The 13930-nt window shown below is 55.0% G+C and overlaps 1 protein-coding gene across 1 annotated transcript; it reads right to left on the reverse strand.

The window, feature by feature from the left end:
* Positions 1-7406: 7406 nt before the first annotated feature.
* LOC136566350 (Krueppel-like factor 15) lies at positions 7407-10894 on the reverse strand. Its single transcript, XM_066565454.1, has 2 exons — positions 9326-10894; positions 7407-8135 (listed from the first exon to the last, which is right to left on the reverse strand). Exons 1-2 carry the CDS (start codon positions 10345-10347, stop codon positions 7976-7978), a joined length of 1182 nt encoding a protein of 393 aa, XP_066421551.1. The 5' UTR covers positions 10348-10894; the 3' UTR covers positions 7407-7975.
* Positions 10895-13930: the final 3036 nt, after the last annotated feature.

Consider the following 13930-nt stretch of genomic DNA (forward strand, 5'->3'; position numbering starts at 1 on the left):
CGGGTGCCGTCGGGTGCCGGTGCTGGGCGCGGCCCCCCCGCCGTCCCTCATGCCCGGCGCGGCCGCCGGGGCCGCATCCCGGGCGGGCGGGCGGAGCCGGGCGGGCAGCGCGGGGCGGCCGCCTTCCACACGGCCGGGGGCGCGCGCGCGGGACGGACCCTCCGCGGCCGCCGTAGCGCCGCTTCCGCCCACGGGCCCGCGGAGCTCGCGGGAGGCGGCCAATCGGAGCGCGGCAACGGGAGGGCGCGGGCCAATGGAAGGGCGCGCTGAGGGCGAGGGGCGGGGTTAGGGGCGGGGCCTGGGGCGCGGGCGGGACGCGCGGTCCCGGTGCCCGGACTGGGCCATGTGCGCGGGCCCGGCCCCGAACCGGCCTCGAACCGGGCCCGAATGGCCCCGAACCGGCCTCGAATCGGCTCCGAACCAGCCCCAAAGGGCCCCGAATGGCCCCGAACCGACCCCGAACCGGCCCCGAACCAGCCCCGAATGGCTCCGGAACCGGTCCCGAATGGCCCCGAAACGGCTCCAAACCAGCCCCGAATGGCCCCGAACCGGACTCGAATGGTCCCGACATTTTGTGACCATTTGGGTTCATCTTGTGACCATTTGGGTTCACGTTGGGTTCATTTTGTGACCATTTGGGTCCATCTTGGGCTCATGTTGTGACCATTTTGGGTTGTGCTGCCCAAGGTGGATCCATTGAGGCCTCTTAAATCCCTGTTTTATCCTTTAGCTCTGTCCAGTCTCTGTTCCAGCTCAGCCTTCCCAAGGCCTCAGGAGAGCTGTTGATGCTGGAGCTCATTTCAGCTGCTCCTGGAACGGTTTGGGGTCCCCAAAGACCCCCCAGTGCCACCCCAGCACCTTCCACCACCCCAGGCTGCTCCAGGGATCCAGGGGCAGCCACGGATTCTCTGGGAATTCCATCCCAGCCAGGAATTCCTTCTCAAAATCCCATCCTCTGCCACTGGGAAGCCATTCCCTGTGTCCTGGCACTCCAGGCCCTCGTCCAAAGCTCCTCTCCAACTCTCCTTTATCAGAACTTTCTGCACAAGAAAAGCAGGAAGGAGCTAAAAGCAAGGAAAGGCAGAGAATTTAGGATTTGATGAAGGACAGGGATTTCCCCCCAGAGCACATTGTCACAGGGAGAGAGGAAGTTTTCAGCCAGGCTAACCATTAGTTATTCATTTACAGAAGTTAATTTTCTTTTAAAACGCAGCAGAGTTAAAAGTTTTTTGTGTTTTTCCCAGCTCCACTTTCAAAAAAAACCCCAATCAAAATCCAACCCCCCCCAAACAAAAAAACGCAAACAAAAAAACCCCAAAAATAACAAAAAAAAATATAAAAAACAAACCCGAAGGGGACCAGGCAGGGAGGAGAGAGAAAGGAGGAAAAGAAACAAAAATTCCTCCAAAATCAGATTTCTCAGCTTTCAAAATAATTAAACCCCTCAGAAGTGAAAGCCTGGACATTTTCCCTTTTCTTTTTTTCCTGTGGAAAACATCAGGCAGTATTTCCACATTATCAGAGCTGCTTTTCCCTGGGGAATGCCCGAGCCAGGAACCCCCCCCAGGCTTTTCCCCGTGCCCACCCCTCTTTATCCTGGAGTCCCTTTTCCCCCAGCAAACCCCAGAACAAAGAGGGAAATGAAGCAAAACCCTCCCAGGCTCTTCCTGTCGAGTCACAGGTGGGAGCTTTGCCAGCATCTCCAGCTCAATCCCATTTTTTTGGGACAGCTCCAGCACCTGGCTGTGCTCAGCTCGCTCCCAAATCCAGCTGGTTCCTCCAGGAGCTCCCGTGGGGATGGAAAAATCTCCTTTGGGAAAAATCTCCACCAGTCCACATCCTCCCCTGGATTTGTCTCCACTCCCCACCAGCACCCCCTAAAATTTTGGCGCTCAGGGAAAAAATGCAGGACTGAACCCCCTAAAAAAAAAGCAGCACAGAGAGGGGCAGCGCCCAAAAATCAACCCCAAGCTGCTCCTAAAGCTGCATCACGGGGGTGGCTGCAGTGACAATCAACCTTTTTTTAATTTTAGGGGGATAAGAAATTTCCTACTTCGTGCAACTCCCATTTTGTTCTGCTCCCACTGCCGGGTGTTTGCAATTCAACGTGGGCTTGTTCCTATCTTAGACAGCATCAGCCAGGGGAAAAAATATAGGACAGACAAAAGGGATGGAATAAAAATCAAGCAGGGAACGAGGCAGGAAAAAAAAAGACAAAAAGCTCACGTGCAAAGAGATTTTAGGAAAGCGGCTCCCGTGTAAACAGCTCCCATTTTAACGGGGAAGAGGCAGCAGAAAAGGGAAAATAAACATATTTAATTGGGGATTTCTGGTGAATGTTAATCAGGTGGCAGCACTTGGAAAATGGATTTTGCAATTTCCGAGGCAAGGACAGAGTCGTGACGGGATACAGAGCCCCCAGTTCTAGGAAAACCCAGGACAGCCCAGGCAGGGGAAAGCAGAGAATTCCAAAACTCATCCCAACCCTCCCCACACGGCTCTTGGCTGGAGAGGGAGCCAGGAGGGAATGGGAAGCACAGGGAGAAGCCAGAACATTCTGCAGCAGCTGATCCCAGCCCGCCAGGGCCCCGCTCCAGCACGTGGAGCTGTGTCTTGGTTTGAACAGACAGGTCCTGCTCAGGAAGGCAGGAGCCTCCCCTGAAATGGAAAACGTAAAACCCTTCTCTCCTATTTGTTATAAATTTGAAATTAAAAGGCTCTCAGGCAAAGAGATGGGAGCAGGAATGACAGTTCTTTACTAGGGAAGAAAATAAAAATAAAATAAACAATGCAGTAAAACAAAAGAACCCTGCCAGAGTCAGAGCAGGCCCTGTCCCCTGTGTGTCAGGGGGTGGCACAGCCCCATCCCATGGGGGCTCAGCCCTCCTGCAGTGCCAGCTGTGGCTCTGCTGGAGCAGGGATCCTGCACAAGGGGGGAGTTTTCCTCTGCAGCTCCAGGGCTGCTGGAGATGGGCCTGGGCTCCCTCTGGCAATGCAGGGCAGCAGAAGCTGCTCCTCTGGCAATGCACTGGGCAAAGGCTGCTGTACTGTGCCAGCACCTCAGATTGTACCCAGGTAGGAATGCTTGGCTCCTCCCCTGGGCGGAGCATCTCCCCATGGGATGATGGGATTGGATCAGCCATGCAGGGACACTCACTGGCCATGGACAGAAGATAATTAATAATTAATGGCTCATTAACAGCAGATTTCCACCAGGAGCTGGCCCAGCTGGTGGCTGGAGGAGCTCTCAACTGTCCCTCTCTGATTGACCCTCTCAATTGTCCCTGTCTGATTTTCAGGTCCCATTCCCACAAAGGCCTTTCCCTGCTCCTCTAGGAAAACCCAAATTTTCCAAAACTCTCATTTTCTCCCCGCCTCTCAAGCGAAATTCTGCTGCTGAACCACTGTGAGCAGCAGAAACTCATCCAAGAACTGCATTTCCCCCCAGTAAAAACGAAACCTGGAAGGGAGGTTTAATCATTAATGAAAATCCAGTTCTGACTTTATAAGGGAAAAAAAAAAAAAGAAATAAAGATCCCTAATGCTGTGATCCACCTTAGGGCTGTATTTCCAAAGGGGGTTTAAAGCAGGATTTGCAGTGGCCCTTGGCTCATCCTGCAGGATGAGCAGCCAGCACGAGCTCCACGTGGGCAGCCCAGGGATGTCACTGCTGTCACTCGTGCTGCAGGGAGGGAGGGAGGGCTCTGCTGCTCCTGCTTTCCCCACAGCCCCAGCTGCAAATTTAGCAACAGCGCCTGAGCTCCTCTTTGTGCTCTCCCACGTCCTGCCCCGCTCCAGCTCCGGCTGCCTGCCTGGAGTTCTTCAAAAGCTCTGCTTAGCAACCTGGCAGCCCTGGCTGCAGCGCCGGGCAGCCGCTCCTGCCACCGCAAATCCGGCCACCCCAACTCCTGCCATCATCACCCCCTGCCATTCCTGCTCCTGCCACCCCAAATCCGGCCACCCCAAATCCTGCCATCACCCCCTGCCACCCCAACTCCTGCCATCCCCTCCTGCCATCCCAAATCCTGCCATCCCAACTCCTGCCATTCCTGCTTCTGCCATCACCCTTGCCATCCCCTCCTGCCATCCCAACTCCTGCCACTGCAAATCCTGCCACCCCAAATCCTGCCATCCCCTCCAGCCATCCCCTCCTGCCATCCCTGCTCCTGCCATCCCAAATGCTGCCATCCCGCCCCTGCCATCCCCTCCTGCCATTCCCACTCCTGCCATCCCAGTCCTGCCATTCCTGCTCCTGCCCTTCCCTTCCTGCCATCCTGCTCCTGCCATTCCCTCTCCTTTCCATTCCCACTCCTTCCCATTCCCCTCCTGCTATTCCCAGTTCTCCCATTCCCACTCCTGCCATTCCATTCTCCCTCCTTCCCATTCCCGCTCCTCCTATTCCCACTCCTTCCCATTCCCACTCCTTCCCATTCCCCTCCTGCCATTCCTCTCCTCCTATTCCCACTCTTCCCATTCCTGATCCTGCCATCCCGCCCCTGCCATTCCAGTCCTGCCATTCTCCTCCTGCCATTCTAACTCCTTCCCATTCCTGGTCCTTCCATCCCCACTCCTTCCCATGCCCACTCCTGCCATTGCTCTCCTCCCATTCCCACTCTTCCCATTCCTACTCCTGCCATTCCATTCCCACTCCCTCCCATTCCCCTCCTCCCATTCCCACTCTTCTCATTTCCCCTCCTGCCATCCCGGTCCTGCCATTCCCACTCTTCCCATTCCCCCTTCCTGCCTGCCACGGGGATCCCTGCAAATACCACAGAGAAGGGCCTTGGATTGAGGATGAACCCCAAACCTTCTCACCCCCGAAGCTGGGAGCTCTGCCAGCCCCGCAGTGCCTGCGGCGGGGAGCGGAGCGAGGCAGGACGGGGCAGGTCCGGGAGGAGCTGGGAGAGCGTCTGGAGCCAGGCAGAGCAGCAAAGGGGGCAGATAAAAGCACGAGACGGGCGTGAGTCAGGCTGGCACGGGGCCTGGGCACAGAGCAAACTGAGCCAGGCTGGGCACGGAGCCCCACGGCAAAGGGGGCATGGAGAGAACTGAGCCAGGCTGGGCACGGAGCCCCACGGCAAAGGGGGCACAGAGAGGACTGAGCCAGGCTGGGCACGGAGCCCCATGGCAAAGGGGGCATGGAGAGAACTGAGCCAGGCTGGGCATGGAGCCCCACGGCAAAGGGGGCACAGAGAACTGAGCCAGGCTGGGCACCTGGGCTGAGCCAGGCTGGCACACGGTGTGGGCACAGAGCCCCACAGCAAAGGGGGCACAGAGAGAACTGAGCCAGGCTGGGCACAAAGCCCCACGGCAAAGGGGGCACAGAGAACTGAGCCAGGCTGGCATACAGTGTGGGCACAGAGCCCCACAGCAAAGGGGGCACAGAGAACTGAGCCAGGCTGGGCACAAAGCCCCACGGCAAAGGGGGCACAGAGAGAACTGAGCCAGGCTGGCACCCAGGCCGGGCACAGAGCCTCATGGCAAAAGGGGCACGGAGCAACCTGAGGCAGGCAAAGCCTCTGGAACAACAGGCAGCCCCAAACAGGCTCAGGCAGAACTGGCTGCTGGTCCTGCAGCATCACCCCCAGCTGGGCTGTGCTCCTCCTGGCACCTGGCACAGCTGGCACAGCTGGCACAGCTGGGCACACCTCTCCAACCTCTGCTCTCCCAACCTGTCCAGCCTCTGCTGTCCCACCCTGCCCTCCACAGGGCATCGAGAAGAGCTGAGCTGATTTCGCGTTTTGGACACAACCCAACTCCCCTCCCCAGAGCAGCTCAAGGGCAGCACGTGGAGCTGTGCCCTGCCAGGGCATCGGGGCATCAGCAGGAGGGCACGAGCCCAGCCCGGCTCAGAGCCTGCAGGCACGAGAAACCAGCCTGAGACGGGCTGGCCCAGCCACGTGGAAAGGGCACCGGGCCCTGCCGCAGCTCCTGACGCTGAGCTGTGTTTGTGCAAGCGCCTCCTTCCCTCCCAGATGTTTGCAGAAGCTCGGGGAGTTGGCACCGCAGCCGGAGCTGGACTTTAATTAACCCCAAGGCAAACAGGAGGAGGACGTCAGCAGCCTGGAGCTGCCCTGCTCCCCTGGCAGGAACTCCCAGCTCCTCACCCGTCCGTGTGTCCCCTTGGAAATGTCCTTCTGGGGTGGCAAGGCCTTGGCTGGTGCTGCTTGCTGTTCTCCTGGTGGCTTTGAGGCTCCACAAAATCCATCTGCTGCCCCTCTCACCTTGTCAAGCACCCACGGTGGCCAGGGCCAGCCAGGTGGGAAACCATCAGCACAAAACAAAAAGCAGATTTAGGGACAAAACAACCAGGCTGGAAAGTGTCAATATCTGCTGCAGCCCCCACAGCTCAGACCCCCTTCTGTGGTGGTGCTCACAGGGGTCCCAGGACGAGGGAAGAGATGAGAATCTTGACTCCGTGTTTCAGAAGGCTGATTTATTATTTTATGATATATATTATATTAAAAGTAAATTATATATTAAAACTATACTAAAAGAATAGGAGAAAGGAGTTCATCAGAAGGCTTGAAAGGAAAGGAATGGAATGAAATGATAATAAAATCTTGTGACTGACCAGAGAGTCTGAGCCAGTTGGGCTGTGATTGGCCATTAATAAAAAACAACCCCATGAGACCAATCCCAGATGCACCTGTTGCATCCCACAGCAGCAGAGAACCATTGGTTACATTTTGTTCCTGAGGCCTCTCAGCTTCTCAGGAGAAAAGGTCCTAAGGAAAGGATTTTTCATAAAATGTGTTTGTGGCACCCATCCATCCCCGTTCCATCAGGGATGGAGGGACAGCACCCAGGGATGGGTCCCACTGCCAGAGCAAGGAGAGACGGGATTTGGGAAGGGATTCCTGGCTGTGAGGATGATGAGGGGCTGGGATGGAATCCCCCAAGAATCCCTGGCTGCCCCTGGATCCCTGGAAGTGTCCAAGGAGCACCCTGGGATAGTGAGAGGTGTCCCTGCCCATGGGACGAGCTCTAGGATCCCTCCCCACCCAAACCATTCTGGGATTCTGGAATTTTGAAACACCCAATTCTGGTTCACAGTGTGACCCCAACATTCCTACACACAGCCCAAATCCACACTGATTTCCATCATGTGTATTTCAAAGAGCAGGGCCAGAAACAACTTGGGAACATCATCACCCTTGAAAGGAGGCACAACAAAGTCTCCTGTCTGCTCAGGAGTCCTTTCCCCCTCCTCAGCAGCGGGTTCTGCTCTCTTTGCCCACCCTGGGCTGGCAGAGAGGAGCAGCAGGAATTAACTCCTGCTGTGTCTTGGTTTGAACAGACAGGTTCTGCTCAGGAAGGCAGGAGCCTCCCTAAAATGGGAAATGTAAACCTCCTTCCTCTGAATTGTTATAAATTTGAAATTAAGGGGGGCTCAGGCAAAGATGTGGGAGCACGAATAACAGTTCTTTATTAGGGAAGAAAATAAAAATAAAATAAACAATGCAGTAAAACAAAAGAACCCTGCCAGAGTCAGCCCATGCCCTGTCCCCTGTGTGTCAGGGGGTGGCACAGCCCCATCCCATGGGGGCTCAGCCCTCCTGCAGTGCCAGCTGTGGCTCTGCTGGAGCAGGGATCCTGCACAAGGGGGGAGTTTTCCTCTGCAGCTCCAGGGCTGCTGGAGATGGGCCTGGGCTCCCTCTGGCAATGCAGGGCAGCAGAAGCTGCTCCTCTGGGAATGCACTGGGCAAAGGCTGCTGGGCTGTCCCAAAGCTCAGATTGTACCCAGGTAGGAATGCTTGGCTCCTCCCCTGGGCGGAGCATCTCCCCATGGGATGATGGGATTGGATCAGCCCTGCAGGGACACTCAGTGGCCATGGACAGAAGATCATTAATAATGAATGGCTCATGAACAGCAGAGGATTGGTTGTGGAAGAGTTGAAGAGACCTGCCCAGTGAGCAGCAGATCCCTGCCGCCTGTGACAGGTGACAATGGGACACAAACGGTGCCTGGCAGTCAGGACGTGCCGGCCCTGCAGGGCTGGCCCCGGTGGATCCTCAGGTGCTTGCCCAGGTGGTCACTGCGGGCAAACTTCTTGTGGCAGGCCGAGCACTGGTAGGGCTTGAGCCCCGAGTGGGAGCGCTTGTGGCGGGAGAGCTCATCCGAGCGGGAGAACCTGCAGGAGGGGGAAGAGTGCGGATTCTATCACTGGCTCTCTGCAAATATGAAAAGGAATACTGGATGTGTTATGTTGGAAAGGGGTGCTGTATTAATTTGTAGTACTGTATTAATATTTTTAATTTTTTAGTTTTTAATTTCTTTATTTATATTTATTTTATTTATTATATATTTTATATTCATATTTTATATTTCTATGTAATTTATTTTTATATTAATAATTTATATATATTTATATATTGTTATCTATTTTATTTATTTCTATTTATTATTATATATCTATATATATTTTCTTTTTATATACTCATAATTTATTTATACATTCATATATATTTTCTTTGTTTATTTTTATATAAATTTCTTTGTAATTTATTTTTATACATTAATAATTCCTATATTTTTCATATATTTATTTTTAATTATTTATCTTTATATATTATATGCATAATTTATTTTTATACATTTATAATCTTGATATAATTTTATATATTTATTTATAGTCATTTATTTTGATATATTATATATTTATATATTTAGATACATCATTTATTTTTAGATATTTATAATCTTGATATAAGTTCATATATTTATTTATAGTCATTTATTTTGATATATTATATATTTATATATTTAGATACATCATTTATTTTTAGATATTTATAATCTTGATATAAGTTCATATATTTATTTATAGTCATTTATTTTGATATATTATATATTTATATATTTAGATGCATCATTTATTTTTAGATATTTATAATCTTGATGTAATTTCATATATTTATTTATAGTCATTTATTTTGATATATTATATATTTATATATATAATATAGATATAATTTATATACTTATATTTATATATAATATATATAATTTATATACATAATTTATTTTTAGATATTTATAATTTTTATATATTCAGATATTTATATTTTTATTTAATTTTAATATATTATATATTTATATATTTATATACATATTATATATAATTTCGATCTATTTATATATGTATTAATTTATTTGATCGATTTAATTTTTAAAATTTTAAATATTTTAATTTCCTGCTAAATATCGTTTTAGGCTGCCCTCTGTACCCCCGGGGCACGGGGGAGTGCCCCCTCCCTGCTGTTCAGGGTTCCCTCGGTGGCACTCGGAGGCACCAGAACCCCCCCGGAGCCCCTTGCTCACCTCCAGCCGCAGTCGGGCCAGGCACAGGTGTAGGGTTTCTCGCCCGTGTGCCGGCGGAAATGAGCCTTCAGGTGCGAGCTCTTGGAATAAACCTTCCCGCAGCCGGGGTGGGAGCAGCGGTGCGGGCGGAGCGGGGCAGGGGGACCCTGCTGGCCCCCGGGGGCAGCCTCTGGCCCCCGCACGTCCCCTGGCCCCGCCGGCAGAGGGGCGATCCTGACGTATTTCTGCTCCGGGATGGAGCCAGGGGGCTGCAGCTGAGGGAGGACGGGCAGGTTTGGGCTCTGCAGGCTGATCAGCAGCTGGGCCACACTGACACCCCCAGGGTGTGCTGGAGGGGGGATGCTGTCCATGGGGAGAGGATGGAGCTGCAGGACAACGGGGATGCTGCCAGCAGCCAGAGCCTGGTCACCAGTAACCACCACAGGGTCACCAGTAACCACCACAGGGTCACCAGCAGCCAGCACATGGTCACCAGGAGCTACCAAATGGTCACCAGCAGCCACCACCTGGTCACCAGTAACCATCACCTGGTCACCAGCAGCCACCACCTGGTCACCAGTAACCACCACAGGGTCACCAGCAGCCACTGCCTGGTCACCAGCAGCCACCACAGGGTCACCAGCTGTCCCCACAGCGTTTGGGCCATGTCCTGCTCCTCCCTCCTGTGCTCTGGGGATGGGCTGTGTCCCGGAGCCGAGCTCAGCTTTGCTCTCCCCGTTCCACCCTGCTGGGTGAGGCTCTCCTGCCTCACCCCTGGGGAGCTCTGCCTTCTCCCTGAGGAACTCCTCGATCTCCTCCAGCGTGGGGATGAAGTCCTGCGAGGGGCTGAAGTCCGGCAGCCTGAGCCTCGCCTCGCTGAGCTGGGCTTTGGGGGGCCCCTCTGGGTGTCCCCGTGTCCTGTCACCGCCGTGTCCTGGCAGAAGGGACGGTGGCATCCTGCACTGCAGGGCGCTGGCCAGGCTCTCGAGCGGGGAAGGGCTGGGCAGGGAGGGCAGCAGGTCCTGGCAGCTCACAGAGACCATTTGGTGCCTCCCCACACGCAGCTCTTGGCTCAGGAGCTGCTGGGAGAGCTCAGCTGGGCAAGTCTTGGTTCATCTGCAAGGGAACAGCACCGAGGTTATTTCTGAGAGGAACAGCAGGTTTGTCCTTCCAAACGAGCTGTGGGGCTGCTGGTGGATAAAAACCAGCGCTGAGAGATAAAAGAAACAACGGGAAGGATTCCACTGATTGGTGAATGGAAAAACATATTTGATTTTACAAATAAACTTTAGGTTTGCTGATAAACTAAATTAGACATTGAGAGATGAAAGAAGCAATGGGGAGGGAAAAACCCCTAAATTCTGTAAGAATTAAAAATGAAAAGGGAGGGTTGTACATTAGAGGGAAGTCTCTGGTATCAGGTATTTTGGGAAGTCTGAACCTCTCAAGTACCTCAGAAATGGGGAAAGAGAGAAGGGAAATGTGGCTGGGAAATTGGGATAAAAGGAGGCTGTGTCCTCCAAAAATTCAAGAGACCCCAGGGCAATGCCCCATGGCCTCTCCCTTTATTCTAATAAAGCCAAAAAAGGACTCCTCTGTCTCCTTTTTGGACACAAACCTCTGGTGTTTGTGGATTCATTTTCCTAACATTTCCAAAGGAGAAAACAAACACGCAAACCTCAACCTTTTAACAAAGCTGGGCTGTGCACCGAAAAGAAAACAGCAGAACCTGGCAGGGCCTTTGTTTTTGAAGAGTCTGACCGAGTTCCTCCAGCAAAGAGGCAGAGTCCCCCCAGGAGCAAACTTCTCTGGGGAGTTTCTGGAGGTGCAAACACACAAAGAAACCCTTCACCCCTCCCTGTGCCACCCACGCCAGAGGGCAGCTCTGCGCCAGGCCTGGCTCCTGATTAGCCAGGAGTTAATTGTGAGCTGTTAATTGAGAGGCTGCTGAGGCTTCTCCAGGCTGCAGGTGTGGGTAGGAGCACGCCCTGACACGGACGGGGCTGGCTCGGAGCTGCCCACCTGCACAGGTAACCCCGAGGCAGCTCCGAGCGCTGGGGATGCTCAGCCGTGCCCGCGGGCACCGCGGTGCCCAGACGTGCCCCAGCTCTGCCCAGGCAGCTCTGCCAGCCTCGGGCACGGCTCAGAGAGCGCCTCAGCCTGGCTGCAGCAAAGCAGGGCCTAAACAAAGGGAATTCTTTGATTCTCGCTCCAAACAGAGCCAGAATTGCTTGTTAAAGCCACTCTGGAGGGGTTCCCAGACTCCTCCTGATGGTGCCCTTGGCATGTCTGCTGCACTCACAATTTTTTCCTTTTCCTTTTCCCTTTCCCCTTTCCTTTCCTCCCCAGGGCCCCTGAGGACACAAACCCCACGTTTGCAAACATCTGAGACAGAGCTCAGCATGTCCAGGTGGGAGCTGTGTGCACTCAGGAGGTCCCTGGTGACTGTCACAGAGCCCCCAGGCCCCGCTGGGGCTCAGGGGCTGGAGGGAGGTACCCAAGGACCCCCAGAGCATCCACACACTGTCCCTGTCCCGCTCCGGAGCACCAAACCACCCAGGGCACAGGGATCTGTTCATATTTAATGCAGATTTGGAGTTTCCAGGGGAAAGAAAACCTTTGTCCAAATCCCTCAAAAGAACTTTTTCCATGAGGTTTCTGTGGAGCTGCAAACCAGTCGGGCCAGTCCTTGTTATCAGCGCTCCTCGGGGTCCTGAGAGCTGCCAGAGGGAATTCTGGAGCCCTCTGGGTGCCATAGAAATGCTCTTTTCCCTAGGAAATTCCCCCACGTGGTGCCAAACCTGCCAGGAACAAGAAGCTGGGGCACTCCCAGTGTGTCCAGCGCAGCTCTGCACCAAGTCACAGTGAGCAGGGACTGTCACTGTCACACGGAGCTAAGGAGGTGTTCAGGCCAGTCTCAGCCTCCAGGCTTCGCATTTTCATCACAGCCCAAATCTGTGCCCTGAACAACCTCTTCCAGGCAGCTCCACTGCAGTTTTAGGATCTTTTGTCTTTTCTTCTCCATCTCCTCTTTTTGCAGGGAAAGCCTCCCCACTCTGGCTACCAAAGGCTCCTGTTTACCTCTCCCAGAGTATCCCAAAACCTGATTTTCCAAGCAGTTCCTGCAGAGCAGTTTGGGGATCTCCATCCCTCCAGCATGCCCCCAGGACAGCTGAATTCAACTCAGGGAGCACAACCCTGTGCTGAGCTGACAGCGGGAATGGAGCATGGCCAGAGGGCAGGAAGGTGCAGAGATTGAGCTGCTGGTTCAGGACTGGGGAGGTCTGAGCAGGGCAGCCCTGGGCAGGTTCTTGGAGCGCTCTGCTCCTGGGTTTCCTGTCCCATTTGGGGCACTTCTCCTGACCCATCTCTAGGTTCTTTTCCTGTCCCATCCCAGCAGGGATGCCCAGGTTCTCCTGTCCCATCCCAGCAGGAATGCCCAGGTTCTCCTGTCCCATCTCTCCAGGAATGCCCAGGTTCTCCTGTCCCGTCCCTCCAGGGATGTCCAGGCTGTTCTCCTGAGGTTGTTCTCCTGACCCACCCCTCCAAGGTTGCCCCAGCTGGCAGAGCAGCGCTGTGGGGCAAGGTGGCACATTCCGTGCCCACAGGTACCTGGCACAGGTGTCACTGCCGTGTCAATCCACTTTGCAAAATGCCACCAGCGCTGTCACCCACCCCAAAGCCACCGCAAGGAAACGATCCCTGGCTGCAAGGGCAGCACCATTCCCGAGCCCCCCTTTGCGTTTGTGTCCCCGCAGTTTTTCCAAGCCCCAGAGCCCCGGGTTGTGCAGGGGAGCAGCACACGAGCAGCCCGGGCACACGGAGAGCGGCACTCGCCCAAGGTCAGGCACCGAGCAGCGGGAGCTGGGAACGCCAACAAACACCTGGAACCCCCGGGAGCCCCCGGCACCGAGCAGAACGGGGGCTCGCCGAGCCTTTGGGGACAAACCCCGCGGTCCCGGCCGGTGCCGATCCCTCGGTGTAAAGCGATCCCAAGGACGAGCGGGGCTCCGGCTCCACCGCAGCCCCCAGCCCCGGCGGGCACTGCGAGCCCGGGGCTGCCGGAACGGGACACTCCGAGCCCGGGGCTGCCGGAACGGGACAGTCCGAGCCCGGGGCTGCCGGAACGGGGCACTGCGAGCCCGGGGCTGCCGGAGCCGGGCACACCGAGCCCGGGGCTGCCGGAACGGGACACTCCGAGCCCGGGGCTGCCGGAGCCGGGCACACCGAGCTCGGGGCTGCCGGAACGGGACACTCCGAGCCCGGGGCTGCCGGAACGGGACACTCCGAGCCCGGGGCTGCCGGAGCCGGGCGCTCCGAGCCCGGGGCTGCCGGAGCCGGGCGCTCCGAGCCCGGGGCTGCCGGAGCCGGGCGCTCCGAGCCCGGGGCTGCCGGTCACACTGCCCTGTCCTGCCCGGTGTCCCGAGCAGCGCTGGCAGCGGCGCCCCCGCGTCCCCCGCGCCCCTTACCCCGCTCCGCCGCCCGCGGCTCCCGCGGCTCCGCCGGGGGCGGCTCCGGGACCGCCCCGCCCCGCCGAGGGCTCGGCCGCGGCCGCCGATGCCATTGGCACGGGAGCAGGGACCGGGAGGGGCACCGGGATGGCCCGGGAGGGGCATGGGAAGGCTC

Source organism: Molothrus aeneus, chromosome 24, assembly GCF_037042795.1.
Source record: "Molothrus aeneus isolate 106 chromosome 24, BPBGC_Maene_1.0, whole genome shotgun sequence".
NCBI lineage: Eukaryota > Metazoa > Chordata > Aves > Passeriformes > Icteridae > Molothrus > Molothrus aeneus.